Source organism: Diplotaxodon limnothrissa, linkage group LG16, assembly GCF_057381915.1.
Source record: "Diplotaxodon limnothrissa isolate DT_005_m linkage group LG16, D_limnothrissa_male_GT1.1, whole genome shotgun sequence".
In the NCBI taxonomy this organism is placed as follows: domain Eukaryota; kingdom Metazoa; phylum Chordata; class Actinopteri; order Cichliformes; family Cichlidae; genus Diplotaxodon; species Diplotaxodon limnothrissa.
Genome location: NC_140611.1, coordinates 19,604,876 through 19,631,932, shown reverse-complemented (window position 1 = coordinate 19,631,932; position 27,057 = coordinate 19,604,876). Strand labels below are relative to the sequence as shown.

General features: G+C 39.8%; 2 protein-coding genes across 2 annotated transcripts; both read right to left on the bottom strand.

Moving 5' to 3' along the window:
* Positions 1–557: 557 nt before the first annotated feature.
* On the bottom strand, positions 558–15,912 carry LOC146616056 (cystathionine beta-synthase-like). The gene is made up of 14 exons (XM_085375213.1): positions 15,626–15,912; positions 14,760–14,866; positions 12,979–13,113; positions 12,807–12,886; positions 12,533–12,737; positions 11,960–12,051; positions 11,689–11,808; positions 11,527–11,611; positions 11,339–11,444; positions 9,990–10,067; positions 9,752–9,886; positions 1,178–1,286; positions 997–1,081; positions 558–682 (listed from the first exon to the last, which is right to left on the bottom strand). Exons 1-14 carry the CDS (start codon positions 15,910–15,912, stop codon positions 558–560), a joined length of 1,749 nt encoding a protein of 582 aa, XP_085231339.1.
* A 3,753-nt stretch (positions 15,913–19,665) lies between these two features.
* Positions 19,666–26,526, bottom strand: u2af1 (U2 small nuclear RNA auxiliary factor 1). Its single transcript, XM_085374095.1, has 8 exons — positions 26,471–26,526; positions 24,884–24,971; positions 24,595–24,661; positions 23,601–23,650; positions 21,964–22,062; positions 21,734–21,867; positions 20,082–20,174; positions 19,666–19,989 (listed from the first exon to the last, which is right to left on the bottom strand). The coding sequence occupies exons 1-8, from the start codon at positions 26,512–26,514 to the stop codon at positions 19,848–19,850; spliced, it is 717 nt and encodes a 238-aa protein (XP_085230221.1). The 5' UTR covers positions 26,515–26,526; the 3' UTR covers positions 19,666–19,847.
* Positions 26,527–27,057: the final 531 nt, after the last annotated feature.

The following is a 27,057-nucleotide window of genomic DNA, read 5'->3' as shown; positions in this document are numbered from 1 at the left end:
GTATCTATATTCATTTATACAACATAATAAACTATTTTATCAACGTAGGCTTCTCTTAGTCAAATTTGGGTTATGTTGGTTTGCTAGTTTTTAAATGTATAAACTAACTTCTTGGCTAATGCTAAGTGACTTACACGGAGCAAATAAAGCAAATTGATAAAAACATGTACAAAAAAAGAAAAAACACTAAACACAAAGGCACCACACTTAAAAAAGACATTATGTGTGGCAGGAAAAAAAGAAAGAATAGAAATATTTTTACTGTATTGTAAGAGAAAAGAGTCAGTTCCAGAAAGATGATGGTAACGTCCCTCCAAAAAAAAACTAAGCTGCCCTTTAACTGGAGATTTTTCACTCATTACAAGATGCACAGTGTTTAAAAAAAGAACAAAGATAGCTCTGAATAGTGCTTTACAACTTCTCTGTCCTCTCTGGAGCTCTATTATTATTATCATCATCATTATTATTATGATTATTTCAGTGACACTACAGGTGATCGTTTGCTGTCCCTCAATGAACAGGAAGTAAAATCCACGTTAAACAGGACAGTCACTGGGTTACACTGCCTGACTTTGATGGTTGCAGTCCTGCCCCTCGTGTCTGGTGATGTAGGAGAGAAGGTCAATCGCTGTCACGACAGCAAATAAAATCTCCCTCTGGAGGGCCGACCCATCGACCCCGTCTGCACAGAGACACAAAACTCCTGTTAAACACAGAAGACTGTTGTGGTTTGTTTACTGCACAGGCTCATGAACAAAGTTTCCCATGTCGTCCACAAATACAGGTTTTAGCTCAATGATGGAAAGAAAGAGCCATATGTGAACATGATCCAGGAGAATGCAAATGTGTGATTGTAAATCAGTGTCTTTGGGTGTCACAACCAAAATGAAGCTTTGTGAATGACATTTATCAACCATGCAATAAACAGCTCATTATAATAATGATCTGCACATAAATGTCCTGCATAAACACTATTTAGGAAATGGATTTTCTCACATTGCGTTTGATTGTGAACCACCAGGGCAAAGTTATCAGTTTTGAGGATATGGGAAAGCTTCCCCAGGTCGTCTGTCAGGTGCACCTGAAAGCACAAGTGGAGGAAGATTAAACAAGCGTGTAAAAACGTTCATTATGTCATCAAAGGTCGCCATGAAGAGCTCTGCATTCTCTGACTGACCTGTTTGAAGGCTTTGAGGAGCACCGCGCTGACAGCCGCTGAAAGTTCAACCTTCCCCGCCAACAGAGAGGACAGAATGGTTTCCAGAGTCACCATTCCCAGGATGGCCCTGTGGAAATACACAAAACCCACAAACTCCCATCAGACTCAGGTGACGAGAAGACTAACCCTGTTGTGGCCATTTTTGTTGAATGTTTATAAAATGCAAAATGCAATTTGTATTCATTTTTGTTTTTTCTTTAAAGGTGTAAGAATATTCTGACCTGGTTTTGTTATGTAAATTTGTAATTAATTTTATTGGAGAAGCTTTTGGAAAGTGATTGGTTTATTAGCTTATGGACCCTCCCATTAATCAAGAGATTAAGAGCACCCTGGATGGGTGTGGTAAAGAGGTTTTTCGTTTTTTGTTTGCCAAATGTCAGATGGGAAGACGGGAGGGTTAGAAAATGATTTTTTGACCACTTTTGAAGTTGTTAAAGCAAATTAAATTAGCTTTCGTTTAATTTTAAGTTTTAAGAAGTTATTTGGTTGATTATTGTTTATAATTTTGCACGAAATAAACCACATATGATTTTTAAACAATGGAGTCAGAAGTGCGTTCTAAAACAAACCTCCCGTTGCCACCCATGGCCTTTTCTTGGACTTTTTTGGTGTTTGGAACGTAAAAGGCCGCGACATTTAAGTCAAAAAATCATTTTGACTCGCTTGGATGTCAACTTGGAAGATGGAAAAGCTTGCAAGATTGGACTTGGAAGACTGGATCTTCGCAGAATGGACTGAAAAGAAATGACGCAAAGTTCGTGAGTAAATGCGAAACTTTGTTTGGATCAACCGAGATGCTGAGCTGCAACTTGAAACATTTGTATTAAACAATTATCTTTTGGACCCTGTGAAACGAATTTTCTGGTTAAAATGGAGGAACAAGAAAGAGAGCTTTTTAATTTAATTAAAAAACGCAGAGCGAAGCTTGGCGTTCTGACAAGAAAACGAAATGACATTAATGCTCTCATTGATGCTGGAGAATCAAAAGCCTCCATAGATGAACACATGAGAACATTTAATGATTATTTGGGAGAGTTTATGGACTTACAGACTTCAGTTCAAAAATTGCTGAACGATGATGAAAAGGAAACAGATCACAGCGATTGGTATGAACCTAAGCTGAGCAGTTTTAAAGACTTTCTGCATGAAATCGACACTTGGATGATCCACAAAAGGATGAAGTTGCAGCCTCTAATGTTGAATCAAAGGTAGCATCTCATGACAGTGACATTGCGCCGCATGATAGTGTCTCACAAGTAGCGCAAGAAGCGAGCGACATGATTTCTGAACGAGTTGCTAAACCTGTCAGCAAGGGCTCTAGTAAAGCGCCCAGTAATGTTACTGCAGCCTTAAGTTTAAGGAGTAAAAGCTCGCGTGCGGCTTCAATGGCGCTGATGGAAGCTGAAGTGGAAAGAGCCGCTTTTTGTTTGCACTGAAGCACCGCAGCAATTTCCTAATGTTGTAAACCTGCTCAACATTTGGCAATAAACCCCATTCTGATTCTGATTCTGATTCTGATTTAAAAGCGGAGGTGGACGCACTGCAAGAAAAACATGCGCTCGAACTGGAAGAAGTTCAATTAAAAGCAAGAAAAGAAGCATTGGCTCTAAGAACTAAGTTGGTTAAGGCTGATGCAAAAAGGCAAATTCTCACCTCTGCTCAGGATCGGCAGAGCCTTGCATCCAGGGCTGAGGTTGAATCAGAAGGCGGGATTACAGCGCCTTCTGGAACATCTACTGAGTTCATACCTGCTGCTACAGCTCGAAAGGCTCCAAGAACAAAGAAAGCCCCTTTAGTTCATTCTCCTTTGCCAATGCCCCTAGAGACACATGCACCTGCTAAGGTCAAACCAGAAGGGGAAAGCCCAAGGCCAATCTCTTCACAGGTTGATGTTCACAGCAGTGCCCTAATAGAGATTATGACAAAGCAAAATGAAATTACTCAGATGCTTGTAAACCAACAGAGGTTGTCACTGCTTCCAGCTATAGACATTCCTGTTTTTGGTGGTGATCCTTTGCGTTTTAGATCCTTTCTTAAGGCTTTTGAACAAGGAATAGAGACTAAAACTGATAATATGCAGGATAGGCTTTATTATTTAGAACAGTTTACTACAGGACAGCCCAGAATTTTAGTGAGAAGTTGTATGCACATGAGTCCACAGACAGCTTATGTTGAGGCAAAAAGGCAGCTTGAGTGGAACTTTGGTAACAGAGCAAAGATAACGTCTGCATTTATAGACAAGGCTCTTAACTGGTCAGTTTTAAAGTCTGATGATGCTTCAGCATTACGAGCTTACACATTCTTTCTAAGAAGCTGCTTCAACACAATGGATGAAGCTGGGTTTCTTGATGAGCTGGAAAATTCAACCAATATGAGGATTCTTGTTTCAAAGTTGCCTTTTAGACTTCGTGATAAATGGCGACTAATAATCGTTGATATAACAGAAAAGTGCGATCGCAGAGCAGGATTTAAAGATCTTCTTGATTTTCTTGAAAAGCAAACAAGAGCTGCATTAGATCCTGTTTTTGGAGAAAGTCAAAACACAAAAGAAAAGATGGCTTCAAAACCATCAAAGACACCGCTTAAAACTAAAAGCAGTAGCTTTGCTACTTCTGTTGCTGTAGTTTCAGAACAGATCAATGACAAACACAAACCGGAACGGACTCAGATAAGCCATGAAGATAAAGGGTTAGATCAAACTCGGTGCTTGTTTTGTGACCAAACTCATTTTTTGGACGTATGTGACTCATTCAAACTAAAAGCCAACAAAGAAAAGGTGACATTCCTTAAGAGTAAAGGTTTATGCTTTGGTTGCTTAAAGAGAGGCCACATGAGTAAAGCTTGTCCACATCGTTTGACGTGCCACACCTGTAACAAAAATCACCCTACTGTTCTTCACATAGACTTAAAAGAACGGCAGTGGCAAGCAGCTAAAGCTGAATGTAAGGAATCATCAGTCTCAAATGCTCTTGTTTCTTTGAACTTTGGTAGCCATACTGGGGCCGGGGCTAATGAATGTGCCTTGTCAGTTGTTCCAGTAAAAGTGAAGTTGGAAAATGGGACGAAGGTTGTGGAGACGTACGCCTTTCTTGATCCCGGCAGCTCTGCAACTTTTTGCACTGAGGCGTTGATGATGCAGTTAAATGCATCTGGAAAAAAAGTGGAAATCATGTTAAAGACTATGGGTCAGGAAAGGCCAGTAAGTAGCTATAAACTTTTTGGTATGGAAGTAGCTGCTTTGAAACAGAATGAGTATTTGAGGTTGCCTGATGTGTACACTCAAAAGGTTATTCCTGTCACTAAAGAAAATATCCCTAAAGAAGAAAACTTAAGAAAATGGCCTTACTTAAAGGATGTTGAGTTGACACCGATAAATGCTGGCATTGGGCTGCTTATTGGTGTAAATTCTCCCAAAGCGCTGGAACCTTGGAGAATCATTAACAGTGAGGGTAATGGACCCTATGCTGTGCTAACTCGTCTCGGTTGGGTTGTCAATGGGCCACTCAATCAGGGTAGTGAAAAGGATGAGCATGATGCTAGTTTTGTTCAGGTAAACCGCATTTCTATAAGTAGCTTAGAGGAAATGCTGGTTAAGCAGTATAATCAAGATTTTGTGGAGAACCAGTGTAATGAGCGTGCAGAAATGTCTGTAGAAGATAAACAGTTCATGAACATAATGTCAGAGTCAGCTGTACTTAAGGATGGCCATTATTACTTGAAATTACCCTTTCATAAACCTGAAGTAAGAATGCCAAACAACAAGCAGGTGGCTCAGCAGAGGGCGCAATATCTGCTAAAACGGTTTCAGAAGGATCAGTTATTCTTTGAAGAATACAAAGAATTCATGCACAATGTTAGTATGGAGGGGCATTCAGAAATCATACCACAAGAACAGTTGAAGAATGAGGAAGGGAAGGTGTGGTATATGCCTCATCATGGGGTCTACCACCCCCGCAAGAAAACACTGCGTGTTGTGTATGATTGTGTTTCAACATTTTCTGGAACATCACTGAACAAAGAGCTATTACAAGGCCCAGATCTGACTAGCACTTTATTAGGTGTGCTGATTCGCTTTCGGCAGGGTCCAATAGCACTTATGACAGACATTAAAGGGATGTTTCATCAGGTCAGAGTAGCTGAGGAACACGTAAACTTTTTACGTTTTCTCTGGTGGCCTGATGGTGACATCACAAAACAGCTGGTGGAACATAGAATGCTAGTCCACATTTTTGGTGCAGTATCCTCCCCCAGCTGTGCCACCTATGCACTACTAAAGACTGCTGATGACAACCAACATCTGTACCCAGAGGAGGTTATACATACAATCAGGCATAGTTTCTATGTAGATGACTGTCTTAAATCTACTCAGTCTGTTGAGCAGGCCATCTCACTTTATCAGCAGCTTACTGAAGTGTGTGCCAAGGGGGGATTTAAGCTCAATAAGTGGGTATGTAGTGATCGCTCTGTCCTCTGTCAGATCCCGGAGGAAAATAGAGCCACAGGTGTAAAGATGCTGGACCTTAGTCGGGATCAGCTACCCACAGAAAGAGCTCTCGGTGTGCAATGGGATGTTGAACGTGATGTTTTCACATTCAGTATTGCGAACAAGAACAAACCACTTACAAGACGTGGTATTCTGTCCAATGTCAGCTCCATTTACGACCCTTTGGGTTTCTTAGCTCCAGTCATTCTGCCTGCAAAACAAATTCTGCAACATCTATGTAAACTGAGGTTTGGCTGGGATGAGACAATACCAGCAGAAATGGCACAAACTTGGCAAAAATGGGTTGAGGATTTAGTTCTTCTTAACAAGTTTAGTATTAGTAGATGTGTCACACCCAAAGGATTTGTGGAGATAAAAAATGCACAGCTGCATCACTTTTGTGATGCCAGTGAAACTGGGTATGGTGCTGTATCATATCTTAGGCTATCTAATAGCAAGCAGGAAGTGTGTGTTTCCTTTATTATTGGTAAAGCAAGGGTGGCGCCGTTAAAACAAGTCACCATCCCACGTCTTGAGCTGGCTGCTGCAGTTTTAGCTGTGCGCTTGGACAAAATGCTATCAGTTGAACTCAATCTTAATCTGAGTGAGTCAGTCTTTTGGTCTGACAGCACAACTGTGCTACAGTACATTGCAAACACAACCACACGGTTCAAAACGTATGTAGCTAATAGAGTTTCCACCATTCATGCTTTGACAAAAGTTGAGCAGTGGAGGTACATCAGTTCAAAGCTGAATCCAGCTGATGCAGCCTCTCGAGGAATGACAGTTGGCTGTTTCCTGAAATCTTCCACCTGGATCAATGGTCCAGAATTTCTCAGTAAACCTGTTGTTCACTGGCCTGTAGGCATGAATTGTGTATCTGTCCATTTGGAAGCTGACCCAGAAGTAAAAGTGTTGTGTGCAGCTGTGCTGAAAGAAGATGTGTGTCCCACTACTAAGCTGCTGTTGTACTTCTCCAGCTGGACAAAATTAAAAAGGTGTGTGGCATGGATCCTGAAAGTAAAAGAAAGACTTAAACTGCAAACAAGGAAAAGACAGAAGTTGCTGGGCACGCACTGTGGAAGTCAAATATGTGTTAAGCAAGATGATAAATGGAACCCTCTGCTCAAAACTGAGGATTTGTCCAAGGCTGAGGAAGCTATAGTGAGCTTTGTGCAGAGAAAACGTTTTGCTGACGAAATGACTGCCCTAAACTCTGGCACTGTAAGGAAGTCAAGTCATCTGTATAAGCTTGATCCTGTAGTTGCTAATGGTGTCTTGAGAGTGGGTGGAAGACTGAGCAAAGCGGATTTACCTGAGGAAACAAAACATCCGGCAATTTTGCCAAAAGAAAGCCATGTTTCAAAGCTTATTCTTCAGCATATTCACGAAAAGATTGGTCACAGAGGAAGAAATCACATGCTTTCAACACTTCGCCGTCAGTACTGGATTCCTCATGCTAATTCAGCAGCTAGAAAAATAATCAAAGATTGCATAGTGTGTCAAAGACAACGGCAAAAGCCAGGTGAGCAGAAAATGTCTGATCTTCCTATTGACAGAATCTCAGCTGATCTTCCACCATTTACCTATGTTGGTGTTGATTATTTTGGACCAATGGAAGTAAAGAGAGGCAGGAGTCTTGTTAAGAGGTATGGAGTTCTCTTCACATGCCTAACCTGTCGTGCGATCCACCTTGAGGTGGCACATTCTCTTGATACAGGCTCCTGCATTAATGCCATCAGGAGATTCATCTGCCGTAGAGGACAGGTCAAAGAAATCCGGTCAGACAATGGAACCAACTTTGTCAGCTCGAATCGTGAGTTAAAACAAGCTATGTTAGAGCTAAACCAAAGTAAAATCCAAAAAGGCTTAGCACAGGATGGCATAAAGTGGACCTTTAACCCGCCCTATGGGGCCCATCATGGTGGAGTATGGGAGCGCTTGGTGCAAGAAATGAAGAGAATATTATGCTCTATCACAAACCAGCAAGTACTAGATGATGAAACCTTGCATACAGTTTTTTGTGAAGTGGAGGCTATACTGAATGACCGCCCAATCACACCTTCTTCTGACGATCCCAATGATGTAGAAGCTCTTACTCCAAATCACTTGCTCCAGTTAAAAGGCAAACCTGTGCTGCCACCAGGTTTATTTAAAAAAGAGGATCTGTATCTGCGAAGACGATGGAAACAAGCCCAGTATATTGTGGATCTATTCTGGAAAAGGTGGGTGAAAGAATACCTTCCTATGTTGCAGGAACGACAGAAATGGAACAAGATTCGTAGGAACTTTTGCATTGGTGATGTTGTGCTTGTTGTTGATGGAGCTGCACCAAGAAATTCTTGGCCCATTGGCCGCATCACTGAAACCATGGCCGATGCACACGGAGTAGTTCGCCGTGTTAGAGTTAAGACACGAACAAATGAGCTGGAGAGGCCAATCAACAAAATATGTCTCCTGGTGGAGGCCATCTAGAGGAAACAATGAATGTTTGCCTCCAACTGAGCCAAGTTCTGGAACCTCTGGCTCTACATTTACACTGACACTCACTTTGCTCTACACTCCATTATGCAACATACACCTTTTTTGAATACACACAAAGCAAACACATGAACAACAGAGACTTGAAATCATAGAACATTGACCTTTCCTTTTGTTTGGTTTTTAAGAAGACTTATACGGATGGACTACTGAAGAAAATTATTGGTATTGCATTTTGTGATGGCCACTTAGACAGATATAATTCATGTTACACAGGAATTAGGGGCCGGAATGTTGTGGCCATTTTTGTTGAATGTTTATAAAATGCAAAATGCAATTTGTATTCATTTTTGTTTTTTCTTTAAAGGTGTAAGAATATTCTGACCTGGTTTTGTTATGTAAATTTGTAATTAATTTTATTGGAGAAGCTTTTGGAAAGTGATTGGTTTATTAGCTTATGGACCCTCCCATTAATCAAGAGATTAAGAGCACCCTGGATGGGTGTGGTAAAGAGGTTTTTCGTTTTTTGTTTGCCAAATGTCAGATGGGAAGACGGGAGGGTTAGAAAATGATTTTTTGACCACTTTTGAAGTTGTTAAAGCAAATTAAATTAGCTTTCGTTTAATTTTAAGTTTTAAGAAGTTATTTGGTTGATTATTGTTTATAATTTTGCACGAAATAAACCACATATGATTTTTAAACAATGGAGTCAGAAGTGCGTTCTAAAACAAACCTCCCGTTGCCACCCACAGCCTTTTCTTGGACTTTTTTGGTGTTTGGAACGTAAAAGGCCGCGACAAACCCATTGTGTCTCTGCCTGCTTATGTCCACCAAATGTCAAGATTAAAAAATGGGTAACCAAACTGGATGATTAATCAATGTAGTTTTTAACTAGAGTTTATCTTGAGACGAGATCCAACTTATATGGTTACACACTCAAATAAAGCTACCTCACATGGGGATTTACACTGGAGGGACAGGGTTGTAATGTATGTGTATATACCCATCAGACGTCCAGCTGCCCACACACATCTTTAAACTACATCCCTGCAAAGTTTAACATCTCTGACTACAAGTGAGCAACACTGCTGGAAGTGTTAATAAAAACATAAATAATCACTGAGGTTTTAAAAGCTGTGGGAAATACAAGCTTCACATGTTCATATTATTTATGTTTAAAAATATTTCAGTTGGGTAGTTATATAAAGATGAAAATAAGACAAAAAGATCAGACAAGACAAAGGTCACAGACAAAGTGTTAGAATCTCTTCCTGACACTGTGATGTCATCCCGAAATTCAATTTCCACCATCAACTCGAGAACAGAGCCACGTTTCAGTGTGAAATCCTGAGATCAAACTACGACCTGTGGAACATCTGCCGAGCATTTAGCTGCTCTGCACGAGCGAAGATGACGATACAGAGGATGAGATCTGTTTCCCTGAAATCTCCATGGAGACCACTGTTTGTGTTTATGCTGGAAGTTCCTGTCCTCTTCCTGTTTATACAAGGTCATATCCAAACAGAGCATTTATAATACTAACCTGATATTGAGAAGAAGAGACATACCCTGACTCAGTGACGACTGGTGCCTGACCCAGTGAGTTCTCCTTTAGGATCTCAATGGTTTTCTGGCAGGACACAGAATGTGTGATGGTGAGGGGGGCAGACAGGTGTAGACTCTGAACAGTCCGGTTCCACCACCTGCAAGACGGAAAAACAGAGGTTTTAACACCAACCTGCCCCGTCATACCTCCTCTGAGGGGTATAAGCTATAGCTGATTTGCGGATTTTTGTTGTTTTTTACCAGGGTTTTGGGTCCATTTGAGCGTCCAAGCAGAGGAAGCCTTTCTCACACATCCACTGATCCCTCAGGAACTTTGACCTGCGGGAAGATACGGGTGAGTTTGAAGAAGTGTGCTAAAGTTCAGCCAGGGTTCCACCTAAAACACATCTGACTCTAGACAATCTGTTATTTATCAGCTGCATCACTGCTTTACGTCAGTTTTTCTTTTTTTAATGCTGACAGCTTTATTGTGGGATTTATTGGTTATTTTAGGGATAGGAAATGGCTGTAAAAATAAAAGAAAGAAAGAAAGCATCCTAGTTGAAACACATGTGTCTCTTTCTCTCTCATTTCCTGTCACTGCTGTTCTGTCCTTAATAATGGGAAAAACATCCACACAAAGGGTTTCAAAAGAAAGTGCTTTTATGTTAAATTCTTGTCTAACTAATGGCTGGTGGGAGCCACATGATTACTGCTTTTAGCCAGACATAGCTCAGAGGAAGAGAGTCCAACTCTTTGAAACCATGAAGATCTCTAAACTGTTCAGTGGACTGAATCATTTCTACACACATTTACACATTTTTGAGGACAAAGCTAAAAACTATTGGATGGTCTGTGGTTAAATTTGGTACATATGTTCATTCACTGGCTTTTAAAGATTTCATTAAAATGTTCTTTTTAAATGGGGAAAGATTATAAAGCATACATCTTTAATCATCTAAAAAAAAAACAAGAATGGAAGCAGAAATTTTAATACATTTTCTCTCTAATCCACGCAGGATCAAAAGTATACGTACCAGCCCCTGGCCCAAAATCAGCAGCTTCAAGTTCAACGGAAAAGAGCAGCTGCCCCACATAGACAAGCCAAATGCCTTCTGAAGCAACGTTTTATGATCAGAAGGGACAAAAACTGAGCTATTCGGCCAGTAACAAGAGGTGTATTTGTAGGAATAAAGCGGAGGCTTTCACAGCAAAGAAGATTATAGCATCTGTTCATGCTCAAGGGTGTTTTGCGCCCAGTAGTGTGTATGGATGCACAAATAATGAAGAAGGAAAACTACCTCTAAATTCTGAAACTTTACATCAAATTAACAGCTAGATAAACTTGACCTGATAAAACCTGGACACATTAAGGTGTTCCAGCAGGACACAAACACACATCCAAACTGGTTTTGGAATGGAAATAGCAAACTTGTGAAATGACCATTGAAAAGTCCTAACGTCACCCCTATTTAAAAAGTATTGATGTTCATGGGCATGATGAGTGCATGTAAACGTCTGCCCACAACTGTATTTTTGAAGGCATGAAGGCCTGTGAGCACTCCAGACTCTCACTGGATTCAAAGTGTATCTGCCATTGTGTCTCGTACATGTAGTTGCGGACAGAGTCAGGCAGGATGACCACGCAGCGCTGCCCCTCCTCCAGCTGCTGCGCCATCTTCACAGCTGCTGCCATCGCTGAGCCAGAGCTGCCACCTTCAGCAAAACAGGCAAATCGATCATTTAGAGCAAACTGAGGTTGCTCATAACATACCACAACTCACTGATATGAACTTACCGCACAAAAGACCCTCCTCTCTGATCAGTTTGCGGGACATAAGGAACGTTTCTGTGTCGGTTGATTTGTACCAGACATCCACAATCTGTGCAGATTCAACAGAGACGGGCGTTTAGCAAAAATACTCACTTTACAAATGTGCACGTTAACAAAAATACTCACAGATCTGTCCAGTACTGTGGGGATGAAGTCATATCCAATACCTTCCACTTCAAATGGAACCTTTTCACTTTTCTCCTCTGAGCCAACCAGAACAGAGCCTTCAGGATCCACACCGACTATCTAAAAAAACAGAGATGAGAACTGAGGAAAGAGGCTGCAAGCGGTGCAGGGTTGGAGCTGCCAATATACGGATTGCTTCACTGATTAATATAAATTTCAGTAAAACAAAACTTTTATTTCAGATTCTAGATAAGTGGGTTGGGAATCTCGCCTTGACATTTGGACATCTTTCCTTTAACTTTCGAGCAACACCAGTGAGTGTGCCGCCCGTGCCGGCTCCGGCCACCAACATATCCAATTTACCTAAAAACAGAAACACATTTTCTTTTCCAAACTACAAAAAACATATATTTTTGGGATTCAAATAAACACCTGTTCCATGAGGATTCGCAGTTACAGGAAAAACTATTTACGCCTTCCTTCATTCATGTCAGTTTGACGTATAGATCTAAGTTCCAGGAAATATAAAATACACACCATGAAATTGTAGGCAAATCATCACTTGTTACAACTAAGGTCTGCAAAAGATCATCTCTGTTTGCACAAGACAAATCTTGTGCTACAGCAGCAGAAGACCACACTGGGTGTCACTGACAGGAGTGAATGGGAAACTTCTGCTGCCACATTCGAAGGGTAAGGTCAAAATTTGGCATAAAAGATAAGATCATCTTGTGTTAATGGTTTAAGGTGGTGGTGGTTTAATGGTGTGGGGGGTCATTTCTTGAAAAAATTCAACTTCAAGCTAGAAGATGCATCAAAAATCAGAGTTTCTATCAGCTCGAACCATCACACTGCCCCAGTATCTCCTCAGCCGTGGTGTCGTAGTGAGCCAGGGGGTTGCTTGCATTGCGATACTGGTCAAGGATGTGCGAGTTGGGGATCTCGTTCTTCAGACGCCAGGCCGTACGTATATGAGACTCTGGTGAATCAAAAGCTGCAGCTGTGGGTGTGCGGACAATTTCTGCCCCGAGAGCTTGCAGGACATGCACCTAGGACACAGGAGAGGATGAGACTTCAATACATTCCTCACATTGAAAAGAAGAAACAGAGCTACTTACCTTCTCCATGCTCATCTTCTCAGGCATCACAATGATGCAATGGTAGCCTTTTACTGCAGCTATGAGGGCGAGGCCAATACCTGCACAAAGAGCAAGATTTATTTAAATGACCTTTTTCCTTCATTATATAGTTATAATACAGCCGTCAGCTCATTCGCTCAAACTGATGTACCCGTGTTTCCAGAGGTGGGCTCGATGATGGTGTCTCCTGGTTTAAGGACCCCGGCTCTCTCGGCGTCCTCCACCATGCGCAGGGCGATCCTGTCTTTCACACTGCCTCCTGCATTGAAGAACTCACACTTGGCCACTAAACACAGTCACCCATTAAAAACAAAAAAAGATATATTGCATCAGGGAGTGTTCAAAGTTAATCCAAAAGGTTTGCATTAGATAATGCGTGACAAATTTAATATGCATTGTAAATAACTAGGACTGAACCAGTGCAGAGAGAAGAATAATAGTTAATCTATTAACCTTTACCAGGTCACTGACGACCCATCTATGGTTGGTAATTTGAGAGGAAACATCTTAAAGCTTTTGAAATAAAACCTCTATATATAACTCTAAACTTAGATGGCTCCCCAATCACCCGCTAAAAGGTTAACAAGTATGAAAAGCATGCTTCTGTCATCTGTAACTAGATTCTGGTTCCCACAAGAATCTAGTTTTTACTTTGCTATTATTTGTCCTGCTGAAAGTGCGTGTCTATGCCAGTCCACGTCTTTTATTTCCACAGAGAACAGTTCATGTCAGATCTCCCTCTGTAATTCTGACTGACTGTGTTTGAAGGAATTAGGAAATTCAATTTGTGGAGTGTGAGATCTGGATCTGCTCTTTTGCAAACTCATAGCAACACAGGGATAATGACATGCCTGCCAGCTACTGCATCAGCAACAACATGTTGTTAAGGTACCGGAACAAATATAAACTCTATTATTTCTCAAGTTTAGAGCTGCATTTTATTTGCAAAGGTTTTCTTTTTACTCTGTTGGATGACAGAACAAAGAGTCTTTCAGTCTCACCTCTCCATCCAGGGGAGCGAGCTGCCCCCTCATACAAGAAAACAACAGTTGCACAGTGAAAAAACATAAGGCCACCAGCTACATGATACTTCAACGCTCCCTTTTTAACAGCTGAGCAGGAAGCCAAGAGGGACACAGTGGGTTCAACAGCCCTAGCTTAAACAACGGCACCTCTTCCACTCGGATGCATCAACTTAACAACATATCCCCTAAAAGACATTCTTTTACACAAATATGGTAAGCCAGGTGAGATGTCACTCTGTAATCTGCTGCTGCTCAACTACAGTCTCATCCAAGCAGAGGTTTTTTTCACCCCACTAAACACAGTAAACTTATCAGCTTTCTTGCTGCTTAGGAGGGAGAACAATAAAGCTGCTGTTAGGACATTTAAAGCATCTTCTATCCTGAAAATAAGAAGACTGCACTCCTGCTCATTTTCTTGCAAGGACATATCAACGTCATTTTGGGGTGAGCGAAGGGGACTATTCAGAGAGGAAACTTAACATTTCACATCCATAAATATCCATAAACCCATATCTTTTGGATTAAAGTTGTAGCTTTGCAGTACAAGTACATGGATAGCAGTCAGGTTAAGGATCATGTTATTTATTTATTAAGGTTAATGTCATGTTTTATATTCTAAAAGGTTAATTCTGTTTAAATCTGTTTTGTATAGTACTAAAACTTAAAGCATGAAAAATGTGAACCTTTCTCTAAGTTTCCTTTTCCTTTCTTTTTTACTTATTTATTTAATTAGCTTACCCTGTTGTGTAATATTCAAGCCTCTGCTTTTACAAGCAAACTTTCAATTAGACTTATTTGCTTGAATGCAGAATAATAATAAAGATTTTGCAAAACCGTAAGCAAAAATAAGTCTTTTTTTTTTAATCATCTTCTTACTTTTACATAATTTGTCACATCTTTTACTCACAGATATCACACTTGAGCCCAAACTCTTTGGGGATTTTGTTCAAGCGAACCAGAGGTGTGTGTCCAATTTTCTCAAGAATGCTGGGGAGGATGTCAGAGGGCTTGGTGCTGTAATGTAAGAGATAACACACACTAGGAGATACCATACAGGATTTCATGTATCTGATGAGAGTTTAACCAAAATTAGTGGAATTGTCAGAAATATCATCACATCATACACTCACTGGGCAATTTGTTAGGTACACCTTGCAAGCACTGGGTTGGTTTTCAAAACTGGCTTGAAAACCAACCCGGGAAACATTCCTCAGAGATTTTGACCCATGTCGACATGATACTATCACACAATTCGATCACCTCACAAAGATTTTCTTTTGGATTGAGATGTGATGACCTGTGAGCTGAGATCATCTGAGCTTTACAAACACTAAAGAGGGAAAAGTGTAAAAAAAGTGTACACTAATCCACCAACACAAAGTGCCAGAACCACTGATACATGTGATACATGGCAAGATGGAGCCATGTTTTCATGTTGTTTACATCAAATTCTAACCCTGCCGTCTGAATGTGGTGGAAAAACATTACCATTTTCCCTCATTCTGATGCTTTGTTTGATCTTAAGCAGGTCATCTAGATCGTGTTTACATGCACTGAGTTGCTGCCATGTGATTGGCGGTTTACATATTTGCATTAACCAGCAGTTGAACAAGTGTACCTAATAAAGTGACACATCAGTGTATGTGTGACATCTGTTTGTCAAATCAGAATTAAATATTGCTGGTGACTCAACTCTGCTGCAAAAAGTAAGTAGACAGAGTCACTAGTTTTATTTAAAGACACAGCGACCTCTTTATTTCTCCAGACTCTTACCATGCTGAGTGGCTATGAGGCGACTCTGACATGGGCGCGCCCAGCTTCCAAGTACATCTGCTGGGCAAATCAGGACGGATCCACTTCGTCTCATCAGGAGTCTCGTCTGTGTTCTCCAGCTGACTCTCAGTGAATGATTCATCCTTATCTTCACCATCAGCAGATAACCTGTCACAACTGTTCACAGCTGCTGTAGCACAAGTGACTTCTGCATTTGTTGGGTTAGCTGCAGATGTGCAAGGAGAAGGAACTTCTTCCAAGGATGCAGCACCAGAAACAGAGGGCATGGCTGCAGTGGGATGAGACATATATTATCATCAAGCTGTATTTTTTATTTTATCTAACCATGCATTAATTCAAAGACAACTAGCATTAAACAGTTGGGTTGATATCCTCCAATTATAATTTTAAGAATTTGTTGCTTCTTCTGTCTCTGTCTCCACATTCCATTTATCCAACTTTGTCTTTGGACAGTGGGAGAAAACCCACACTGGTACAGTCTGGCCACATACACGTCACACAGACAGGCCCAAGCAAGCAAGCAGGCTTGAACCTAAGCTGTGTTGTGTCTGGTACAATTTATTTATATGGGGGGGGGGGGGGGGGTCCTACATAATTTTCTAGTGTTTAATCGGTTTTTATACTTTTTGCTCATTTATATCACAGCGCCACAGTCAGTGTTGGGGAGTAACGGAATACATGTACCGCCGTTATGTATTTAAAATACAAAATATGAGTATTTTACAATTGTGATGATCTCAGCGACATATTTTCAAGGCACAAAACGAAGAGTTCTTACATTAGTGAAATCTGAAACAAACCATTTGGCCTTCAACAGGCGTCTCCTAAAAGATTAAGAAACTAATGTAGCTGAGGGAGTGATCTCTGTGGTATTTCAACCTTGTACCAGCCTGTGATTCTCACACATCAATTCTTGGGTCAAAGAGAAAAATAACTAAAACAAAGGGGCCTTATTGAATGACAGAGTTTTCCTGTATAATGTCACTATAAAACAATATCCAGTAAATGCTACCATGGTACTAAAATACCTAACAGTAACCTTCCCAACACTGTCCACAGTGCAGTGCTTTAGACATCTGGCTAACAAGCAAAAGCACATTTTTGCTCCAGAATCAAAATCAAAACATGAATATGAATTGGAAAAATTATGATACACATTCTCCCTGATTGGCATTTGCTTCAGTAAACAACAAATCGATTTATTTAATAATTTAAAAAGTGATAGCCATTCCTCGTTTCACATTATACAACTTCAGTTTTTGGGAATTACAAGCTAGACAATTAATAGATAAAAGGCCTTTAAATTTAATAGTGTCAATAGTGTCAAAATAGTGTCAAATATAGTTAAATGTGTTCATATTTTCTCCCGACATAACAATAGCTCACGACTAGCATAAAAAAAACAACGTTGTAATAACGTCGTAACATCTCAGCAGGTAAACTTGGGCTCTGTTTTTCCTGATAACGCACAAGTGAGTTCAGGAAAGCCTGGAAATAAGAACAAAACCAGTCTTTCCACAGCTGTGCACCAGAGTACTGAATCTCTGCTGTGTTTAAAGCCATTCATATTGAGCAACACGAAAAGGGCAGTGCACTCACCTGTGTGCCGGACATGAACCCTTGCAGCTGTCAGATGGACACCTGAGTTCTCTGCGCTTTATTTTCAGGTCCCTATCCGCCAATCAGCGCACAGTGATTGGTCTTGCCCCTGAGCATTTATGTCCAATAGCATGCAGCGTGGACGCTTCTTACAATGAATGTTCAGCGATCGCAGGATGCTTTTTATAGAACTGTTTTTACTTCAAAATGTATCTATATTTTCTACCGTTACTATCCAAACATACAAAGAAGTCTCTCACACAGCAGGGTTTAGCAGTGGGCTTTCAGTTTCACGCTTATGTGGTTTTGACTGTTACAAAGAAGCCATTTCTGAGAACTTTCATGTATATAACTTCTTAATTTTCAAATTAACGTGTTTTTAATCTGTAATTTTACATCGATACAGATTTTAAGCCTCTGAAAATGGGGCATTCCTAATTTAAATGAATTTAAAGGTCCGGGCTTCAACCGCATAATGATTGTTTGATTTAAAATCACAAAAACTGCCACTCTCCTAAAATATATTGTGGCATGAAGAATATATACTACGTTTCTGGCATCATTGCTGTTCACAGTGCTGCTACCGTGCATCGTCAAAAAAAAAAAAAAAAAAAAATCAGAGAATCTGGAGAAAGTTCTGTATGAAAATCTGTAGTGGATGCCCGTGATGTTTGGGTCTTTGAAATGCATTAAAAGCAGACATGGAAATAACTTTCTGTGAATGCAGTTCACTGTACCAACCACAAAAGCTCCATCGTGTAAAGAAAGTGCGTGAACGTGATCTAGAAATGCTGCTGTTTTCACTGAGCCAAAGATCGTTCAAAATGGACCGAGCCAAAGTGGAAAACTGTTCTGTGATCAGATGAGCACATGTCCCCCTCCTCTTCAGGGAAGGCCTTGCATATTTCAGCAAGACAATGCTAAACTTCATACAGCATCTATACAACAAGCATGGCTTCACAGTAGAAGAGTCCACGTGCTGAACTGGCCTGCAGTTCAGACCTTTCACCAAATGAAAACATCTGGAGCATTATGAAAAATAATGATGACGAATACAACAAAGAAGACCCGGGACTGTCGAGCAACTTATCCTCTATGAAACAACAATGGAACAACAGTCCTCTCCCAAAAGTCCTGGACAACGAAGCTAGCTCGCCACATTCGGTGATATCTTCACATTATCTGAATCAACTTACCTGTAACCTGCACAAATCAAATCAATGAGCGGCCACACGATCAACTCGATAGATTAACCCTGGGTTTCCCTGCGCGTTCACATGAAAGGGGTGGCGTTAGCAGAATCTGACCAATCACAAGCGGTGCGACTGACTTCAGAGAGATAAAACTATATTATAAGAAGTTAGAAGCACGGGGAAAGAGGTTAATAGAATTCAATATTGTTGAAATTACAACTCCATCGTAAAGTCGCGTTATGCTTTTAGGGATTATAATAAATATATATATATATTTCAAATCTTTATGCATTTGTTGTTTAAAGCGGAACAAAATCCAGAATCTGGGCAAATTTGATGTCAGCAAACACAAATAAATGCTCTATTTTGACATCGTGTATTTATAGAGCGATAATACTTTAAATTATTTTCCAGAGAGCTGATTGGTCAGTAGGGTGATTTCATACCAGCGGATCTCTAATCTTAAAACTACAACCGGCTTCAGAGCAGGTTATGGTCACAGCATAGGTTTCCATGGAGACACTCCTCCTTTAAGAAGTGAACCACCTTAAATGTGCAGGAAACGCAGAGTTAATCCTGAAATTAGCTGGATAAGACAAAAGTGCTTCATAGTATGGGCCTCTGGTCTCAGTTCCCCACGGAAGAGGATTAGGGCCAACAAAAAACAAAAACGTGGGCACATCTTTTCTTTTTTTTCTCCTTTTCCAGATTAAAGTCAGAATTCTGACTTTTTTCTCAGAATTCTGGAAAAGAAGAAAAAGGACATACCCATGTTTTTCCCCTCGGTGGCCCTAATCCTCAGTTGTAGTTTAAACATTCAGTTCTGTTCTACTGTGAATAAAACAAACAAACAAACAAATAAATGTTCTCATGAGATTCGCAAATCATTGCATTGTTTTTATTTACATTTTACACAGCCGGATATTGTTTTATCCGCCTATGAAACAAATGATCCAATTTCTGTCTACAGCCTATATGAGATATAAAATCTTGAATCACATGTAATAGAAATGGAAGTAACTATGGCAGCAGAAATGAGTGGGCAAGAAAATCCTGTTTTTAAATTTTTAAACTAAGAAATTATCCTAGATCATGAACTTCTTCACGACTAAGTTCAACAACACACTACATGTGAGGAATAATGACTCATCAGTGGCTATATCTGATTTTGAAATGAATGCTTACTATGAAATATGAAATGAGACTCAGTAATCATTATCGTTTGGTACAAATTTAAATTTAATGAAGTGAAAGTCATTTTCAGAAATCAAGAAAAACCAAACTCCTCAGTGGATTCACATCTTCGAAACAGCTACCTTTCAGTTAGTCCCAAAACAGATCTGCAAGGGTACAAACTTAAAAAAAGACAGGGATGAACACAGGGAGGGCAAGTAGTCACTGCTCGAAGTTCAGAATCGCCCCGAACGTTCTCTGTCTCTGGAGCGACGTCTCTCATGGTCACGGCCGCCTCCTCGACCCCTGTCCCTGTCTCTGTCCCTGTCCCTCGAGCGAGACCGCCTGTCTCTTGACCGAGACCGAGACCTGATGCGGCTGTAGGTGTGAGGAAGTAGAGGATTAGGAACCGTGACAAAATGTGAAACATCCGAAGGTTTAACGACGTGCCTGACATGCAAAGTTTGTACCTCTTCCTTCGACGGCCGTAGAGCTCTCTCCTCAGCTCACGTGAGATGGGTTTCAGATGCATGAAGTTACAGAAACCACCACGAGTGCATTCCCTGTGGAGAGAGCACACAAAGCATATGAAAACCAGGGCAGCAAGAATCAGAGAACCCAGAGGACATATTTCACCCATCTCTCTACTATACTGGCTTCTCTTCATTGGTCCCCTCTTGAATCAAGAATCTAATTTAAAATAATTCATATACAAGGTCTTGAATAATCAGGCCCCATCTCATCTTAAAGACCTCATAGTACCATATCACCCAAATAAAGCACTTCACTCTCAGATTGCTGGTTTACTTGTGGTTCCTGGAGTAGTTAAAAGTAAAATGGCTTTCAGGTCCCCTTCTCTGGAACCAGCTCCCAGTTTGGATTCGGGAGACAAGACACCTGCTCTACTTTTAGGATTGGGGTTAACACTTTTCTTTTTTGCTAAAGCATATAGTTAGGGCTGGATCAGGTGGCCCTGAATCCTCCCTTAGATATGCTGCAATAGCTGTAGGTTGCTGGGAGATTCCCATGATGCATTAAGTGTATCCTTTTCATTCCCCGTTCTTTCTCTCCAATCACTATGACTTTATACACCACTCTCCATTTAATCATTAGTTATTATTAATCTCTAGCTCTTCCATAGAATCTTCTAGAACCTGGTTTTGCTGGAGGTGTCTTCTCATTAAAAAGGAGTTTTTCCTTCCCACTCTCGCCAAACCACTTGCTCACAGGGAGTCATCTGATTGTTGAGTTTTCTCTGTATTATTTTAAGGACTTTACCTTACAATATAAAGCGCCTTGAGGCAACTATTGTTGTGATTTGGCGTTTTATAAATAAAAATTAATTTAATTACTTTTCCCAGGAACAAACAGAAGCTTCTAGTTAGAAACTTTACCTTGAACTTACAAAAAAAAAGAAGTACTCATGAGTGGACTGTGACAGTGACTTTCATTAGGCGCACCATGAATAGGATACCAAACACTGCTTTAAACTTTAAACCTCTAAAATGAATCAGCTAATTGGCAAATAGGTCTTACTTGTGCTGATTAAATGATCAGAAATTGCCGAACAGATCTGAGTTTCTGTTTCTCTCCAGCACTTTTTTTTTTTTTTTACAATAAATAAATAAATAAATACATAAAACAAGGTAAAATAATCAAAACTGGCCAAACCTATACTGAACAAGAATTTCACCACTGCTAAACAATATCATATTTCTACCATCCTCACTTTAGTTCAATAAAACAAATACTGAACTACTGGAAACACATAGCTGGTTTTGCAAATGAACTTGATGTTGGAAAAAACAAAAAACAGTTTAGGACACAGTCTGAAGCTGTCCTTTATTACATGTGGTACACAACATTAAACAACTGGAAATACTGTGTTGGTTTTGGCTGAAGCAGCTGGCTAAACAGAGCGAATAATAATGCAACGGGGGGGGAACGACACACACCAGGCATCTGCTCACTAGCTGTGAATTTACCAAACTATTATAATCTGACTCTGTATCAGAAAGCTGGCCCACCCTGACTGTGTTGGATATTCCTGTTCTGGACCCTCTGTAAGGCCTTTTGGGGTTAAATACAGCTTGTAAGCTGTTTCCTTTGATGTAAAACTCACCCGATCTCATACTGGCGACAGCAGGCTTCTCTAAAGTCTGTGACAGGAGACAGCTCAGCATGGATGGGCTGTCCATTAAACCACCGATTGTTTAGGTCTATCACAGCCTTCTCAGCGTCCTCCTCTTTACGAAACTACAAAGAGAGATGGCAGTCGAAGAGAAAAGTTATGTCAGTGGATCAAAGCCAAATTTCACTACATTTCAGGGAAAGTGGAAGCCTGACACTCACCTTCACATACACGTTTCCAACTAGGTGGTCACCGAGGTTGTCACATACGTTCATTTCCTCCACTTCGCCGTACTTTTCTTCCATCTCTGTGAACACCTCCTGTGAGGAAATGATAGAGAAGTCAAGTCTGATGTTATGTGCGCAGTGTTTGGGAGTAACGGAATACATGTACCGCCGTTACGTATTTAAAATACAAAATATGAGTAACTGTATTCCGTTACAGTTACCATTTAAAAAGGTGGTATTTAGAATACAGTTACTTTGTTGAAATAAATGGATTACACGGCGGTATTTTCCTGTTTCATATTGTCGTGGGTCAGGACTGTTTGGGTTTTGTTTGACAGCTAGGTTCCAGGTGGCAGCGTTATGGTTGCCATGGTTACAGACTCTCTGCGACTGTGTGTTTCCTGGGTGAGAGAGCGCCTTTTTGTTGTTGTTGTTGTGCTAAGCTACAGAATGCTACAGGCATAGCCCTAAAGAATGTAGCCTCATGGGCAGTGTAGTCTGTGCTGCAGGGAGAATGGACTGCCATACACGTTATGTGTCTGTGAGCGTGAGGAGGGAGAAAAAGGAAGTAGAAAAGTACAAGCTGTCATCGAGTAGAAACGGGAGCTGGAAGCATGTAAATATAATAATAACCACTTCAGCCAAGAAGAGTGCCTGACGAGCCCAGTTGTAAGTAAGCTATTAAGACTCAATTGTACACTGTGTTCCTGTTTTCCTCCGAAACAATAAGTTCCGTTGGAGCAGCCTTTCAACCCTCTCTCTGTCTCTCGCAAACAAAGTTGACTCACACGACAAAGTAAAGCTAGTTTTCGGCTATGAGCCGACAGGGACCCCGCCGTATTAGTCAGAGGTCCCTTTACTACGGTTCGGAGCTGCGGACCTTCAGTAATAGTAATAAATCACACAGCAATAGTACATTCATGCAGTTGTAAAAAACATGATAATATATTAAGTAATCCAAAGTATTCAGAATACATTACTCTCATTGAGTAACGTAACGTAATACGTTACAAAATACATTTATACATTTTCGGGCATGTATTCTGTAATCTGTAGTGGGATACATTTTAAAAGTAACCTTCCCAACACTGTGTGCGCATTGTGAGCATTGACTACAACAAATCAGTTAAGAGCCTGTTAAAGGAAAATATGCACGACTCCTTTCTCAGTGGGAAGCTGAAGAAGATATCTGAACCCACTCTTCTGTTTGTTCAGTGAATGTGCAACAGCAGCTATCAGTTAGTTAAGATACGCATGTAAAATCTTTGAAAGAGCACCAAAATAGATCTTTTTCCAAATCAATGAACACAACATTTAGCTGTTTTAACCCAAGCTGTTCCCCATATCCAGTATTTATCTTAGACTAAGCAAACTAACTGCTGGTTGACGTTCACCATACAGACATCAGAATGACATCAGTTGTCATCCAATTGCCCAACAAAAACTATATTTTGCATGATGTCACACCAATCCAACAACTTTGCATCTTTTATTTTTAGTTCTTGAGAATGGATCTTCATTAATTACCTCAAACACGGTTAGAAACAAATGCACCAGTGGAAAAGCGGTGCGGTCATGGTTTGAGGCAGAGAGGCACAACATGAGAAATACTTCACAAGGGAATGAATTACCTCAAAAAACTCATCATAGTGCTCCTGCATCTCCGTGTCACTGATGGTACCTAGTGGTTAAAGATAATTCACAGTTTCAGCAACAAACACTAAGTTGCATAAAATAATTGCTTGCAATGACATCAATGGTCAGTTCACATTAACTGCTCGTTTTCAGGTGGTAAACGTAATTAACGTGCAAATGCATTTCTTTAAATTAATAGGTGTGAGTTAGCATTCAAAATATCTGATAAATGAGACTTGAGAAACACCCTTAAACAGCGTCATGAGTGGCACTGGCAACCTATGCTTGGAGCAAGAAATTAGGAACTGATCTGAGCAGAGCCAGGGAAAGCTCGCATCTGTTTGGGAAATCTGTTTATACTTTATATGCTTGAAAGTAAATAAAACATATCCACAGATATATTTAAATATTTTAGATTTTAATATCAGCAAATGTCATTATCAGTATATCGGTCTTAAAATCCCTGTACGCAGAACGCTCTTTCAGAATAAACCTCAGACTCTAATGTCTAATTTGTCTGTGATCCAAACAACACAGGTTAAACCAAGCTAACCTTTAAATGTAACAAATGTCGAATAAGATTAAAAAACAGCTAACCAACAGTTTGTTATAAATAACAGAATAAATAAATCCAGTGAATAAGTGCTTAAGATGTAGACATGAATAATCTATACACAGTGTAATTGTTGCTATATTCCAGATAGAAGACACTTTTCAGTTGGCGTGTTTCTGTAAGTACAGCTAACACATTGATTTTAATTAACTATGTAAATAAAACCATTAGAAAGGGCTTGATAAGCTTCGCTTCATTGTGTCACTTTAAACCTCAACTGCTGTCTACTCGCAGCAGCACGGGTGGCAAACAGACACAACATGGGTAAAGGTCAATAAAAAATAAATAACTTTTCAGACACTCACAGACCACATTTTTAATAATAGTAATATTTTAATATATAATAATAATGGCCTATTTTTTTTTTTTTTACTTACAGGTCAGGCCGTCCACAGACTGGGCGCTGTTCTGGGGGTTCCGGTAAATGTTCAGGAGGGCAATCGTCTGAAGCACAAACGTTGATGATGATGAGCACTTATACACATTGGGTATCAAATTACAATATTTAGCAGATCAAGCCAATCCCAAAATCAAAAATTGTGATTGTAAAGTACACTTTTATTTTGTGCGCAGTTTATTAACTCTTATCTGCCATTTCTGTGAGGTCTGTGCTGCTCTTTTATCAATTTGAATACTAGAAATAAAACTCGAGGATCGGCAACTTACCTGGCTAAATGTCGGCTTATTGTGTAATCTGGAGCAGCGGTCACCATGTCGGCAGGCACCAATTTTAAAATAAAAAGAGCAGTTCACCCTGTAAAACAAAATATATTAAGAGCACTGAAAAATGGGAGGCTGTACTCTCAGGTGAGGTAAACATAAAAACAATGTTTATTAATATTTCTGAATACAAAAAAAAAAACAAACAAACTGATACCCTAAAAGATCTAGATGGGACTAGAAAACATGCAACACATAACAAATAACATTAAAAAGAACAAGTATGGAAAACCCTGTGAACTCCTGGTAGTTTACATGACTACTGACATTATTTCTTATTTCATTGTATCTTCTTCCAGCTGCTCCTACCTCAATCTGCCTTTCCTCCTTCACTACATTCATCAATTATCTGTTGTTTTCCTTGTTTCCCTCCTTCCTAGCAGCTCCATATTCAACATCCTTTGTCCAGTATTTTCACCACGTCCAAACCATCTGAACCTTGCTTCTCTATCGTTGTCTCCAAATCACTTAACTTGAGTCATCCTATTTTACATATATACTCATTTCTAATCCTGTCCATCAAGGTCATTCTCAATGTCAATCTAGCATATTCAACTGTTTTTTTGTCAGTGCCATTATCTCCAAACCATGCATCATAGCAGGTCTCACCCCTGACACTCCTGCCTGCACACTCTTCTTCAACTGTTGTTTCGGATGACTGTATGGCCCAATATTTCAGAATTGTTTATAATACTGAAAAAAGTACGTTTCCGTCACCTTCGAGTTGTACCATTTACTTAAATGGTAAATTTCAAAATTCTACTGTACAAAAAATCAGCTCAATTTCTTCATAATCGCCCTGCTCTAATACACCCAAACTACTGCTGGTTACACATTCCACTTTCACTTTACATGATCATTTTACTCAGTATTGAACCGTTTTCACTCAGTATTATTATTAAAAAAAAATTTAATAACAACCCATGAAGTTTTACACGTTTTCATTTCAATGTCTGCTTTACATTTCTACGAGGCTACGTTGCTTCATTGGGCATAAAACGCTTTTTTGTTGGCGGTTCAGCAAATTAACTGTTACAACCCGGAAAGAGGACAATAGAAAAAAAAAGTGCAATGAATAAAATAGCGGTCTAGACAAATTACAAAGACGAAGTTCATTTACCTAAATGCGATTAATGAGCACTTCTAGTACGTTGGAGGTTTCCATTGTTTCAAACACGTGTGAGTTTTACAAAGTATGATATTTGTTAACGCCAATAAAGGGTCTAGTTTGTGCACCACTTACGCTCAACTTGGAATATGAATTTACTATATTTTCATTTAAAGTTACCCGCTGTGATTGCTTTCTGACCAGCTCAGCACTGTTCATCACCCAGATGTTGCTAGCTAGCTTTTAGCACGCGCGGTTTTTCACTTGCGAAAGCTAGCATATCGCGCTAGCAGATAAAGCCACAGAAGCCTAGCCAGCTGCATGCTGTAAATACCACAAGACCAAATCCTGTCAGCAAAAAGTAGCCATAGGATAAACAGATGAAAATTAATACTGAAATTACCAAGTTAACATTAAATACTTACTTATCTTTTTCTGTCCCAAAAATGGATGCTAGGTACTCCGCCATCTTGGCTCGCTTGTAGCGTCAACAATTGTATTTCCGGTAAAGGGCCTCCAAAGTAAAAGCCTAACCTCTGTCTGCGCTAATAATAAAAAAAAATAACAGTTTATAAGGCACCCATTCATAGTATCTTTGTAAAATTATTTTTTTACCAGCATAGGGAACTGTCCTTTAAATTTAAAATGTAAAACGTGCTCAACTGCATAATGGTGGCATCATTAAGTTAAATTATCCCCTGTACAATGAACGGTTAAAATTTATTTATTTATGTGTGGCTCAAGAGTTAAAGTTTCTTTTGTTTCTTGCCCCTTTTTTTAAGATTAGAAACTCCCAAAATATTCCTCAACAGAGAAAAATCATTTATATTTGTACAAAAGCCCCATACTCTTACAGATTTTACATCTGATTATTTATTTTATATCCAGCTAATTCGACCCTTAATCTAGCAAATCTAGAGTTGACATATTTCAGAATTCACTAATCAACTTAAACTTGTTTTAAATTCTGATAAAATAAGGTCTATATTATACACATGCTTATTTAAAAGTA

Coding starts and splice junctions, on each gene's coding strand:
- LOC146616056 (XM_085375213.1), bottom strand. CDS start 15,912: ATGCCCTCTGTTTCTGGTGCTGCATCCTTGGAAGAAGTTCCTTCTCCT. Junction 12,052..12,532: donor GATACTGGGGCAGTGTGATG/GTTCGAGCTGAT, acceptor TTCTGTTTTTAG/GTAAATTGGATATGTTGGTG. Junction 1,082..1,177: donor TCCTCAAAGCCTTCAAACAG/GTCAGTCAGAGA, acceptor TTGTGCTTTCAG/GTGCACCTGACAGACGACCT.
- u2af1 (XM_085374095.1), bottom strand. CDS start 26,514: ATGGCGGAGTACCTAGCATCCATTTTTGGGACAGAAAAAGATAA. Junction 24,662..24,883: donor ATAAGCCGACATTTAGCCAG/GTAAGTTGCCGA, acceptor TTTGTGCTTCAG/ACGATTGCCCTCCTGAACAT. Junction 22,063..23,600: donor ACTATGATGAGTTTTTTGAG/GTAATTCATTCC, acceptor ATTTCCTCACAG/GAGGTGTTCACAGAGATGGA.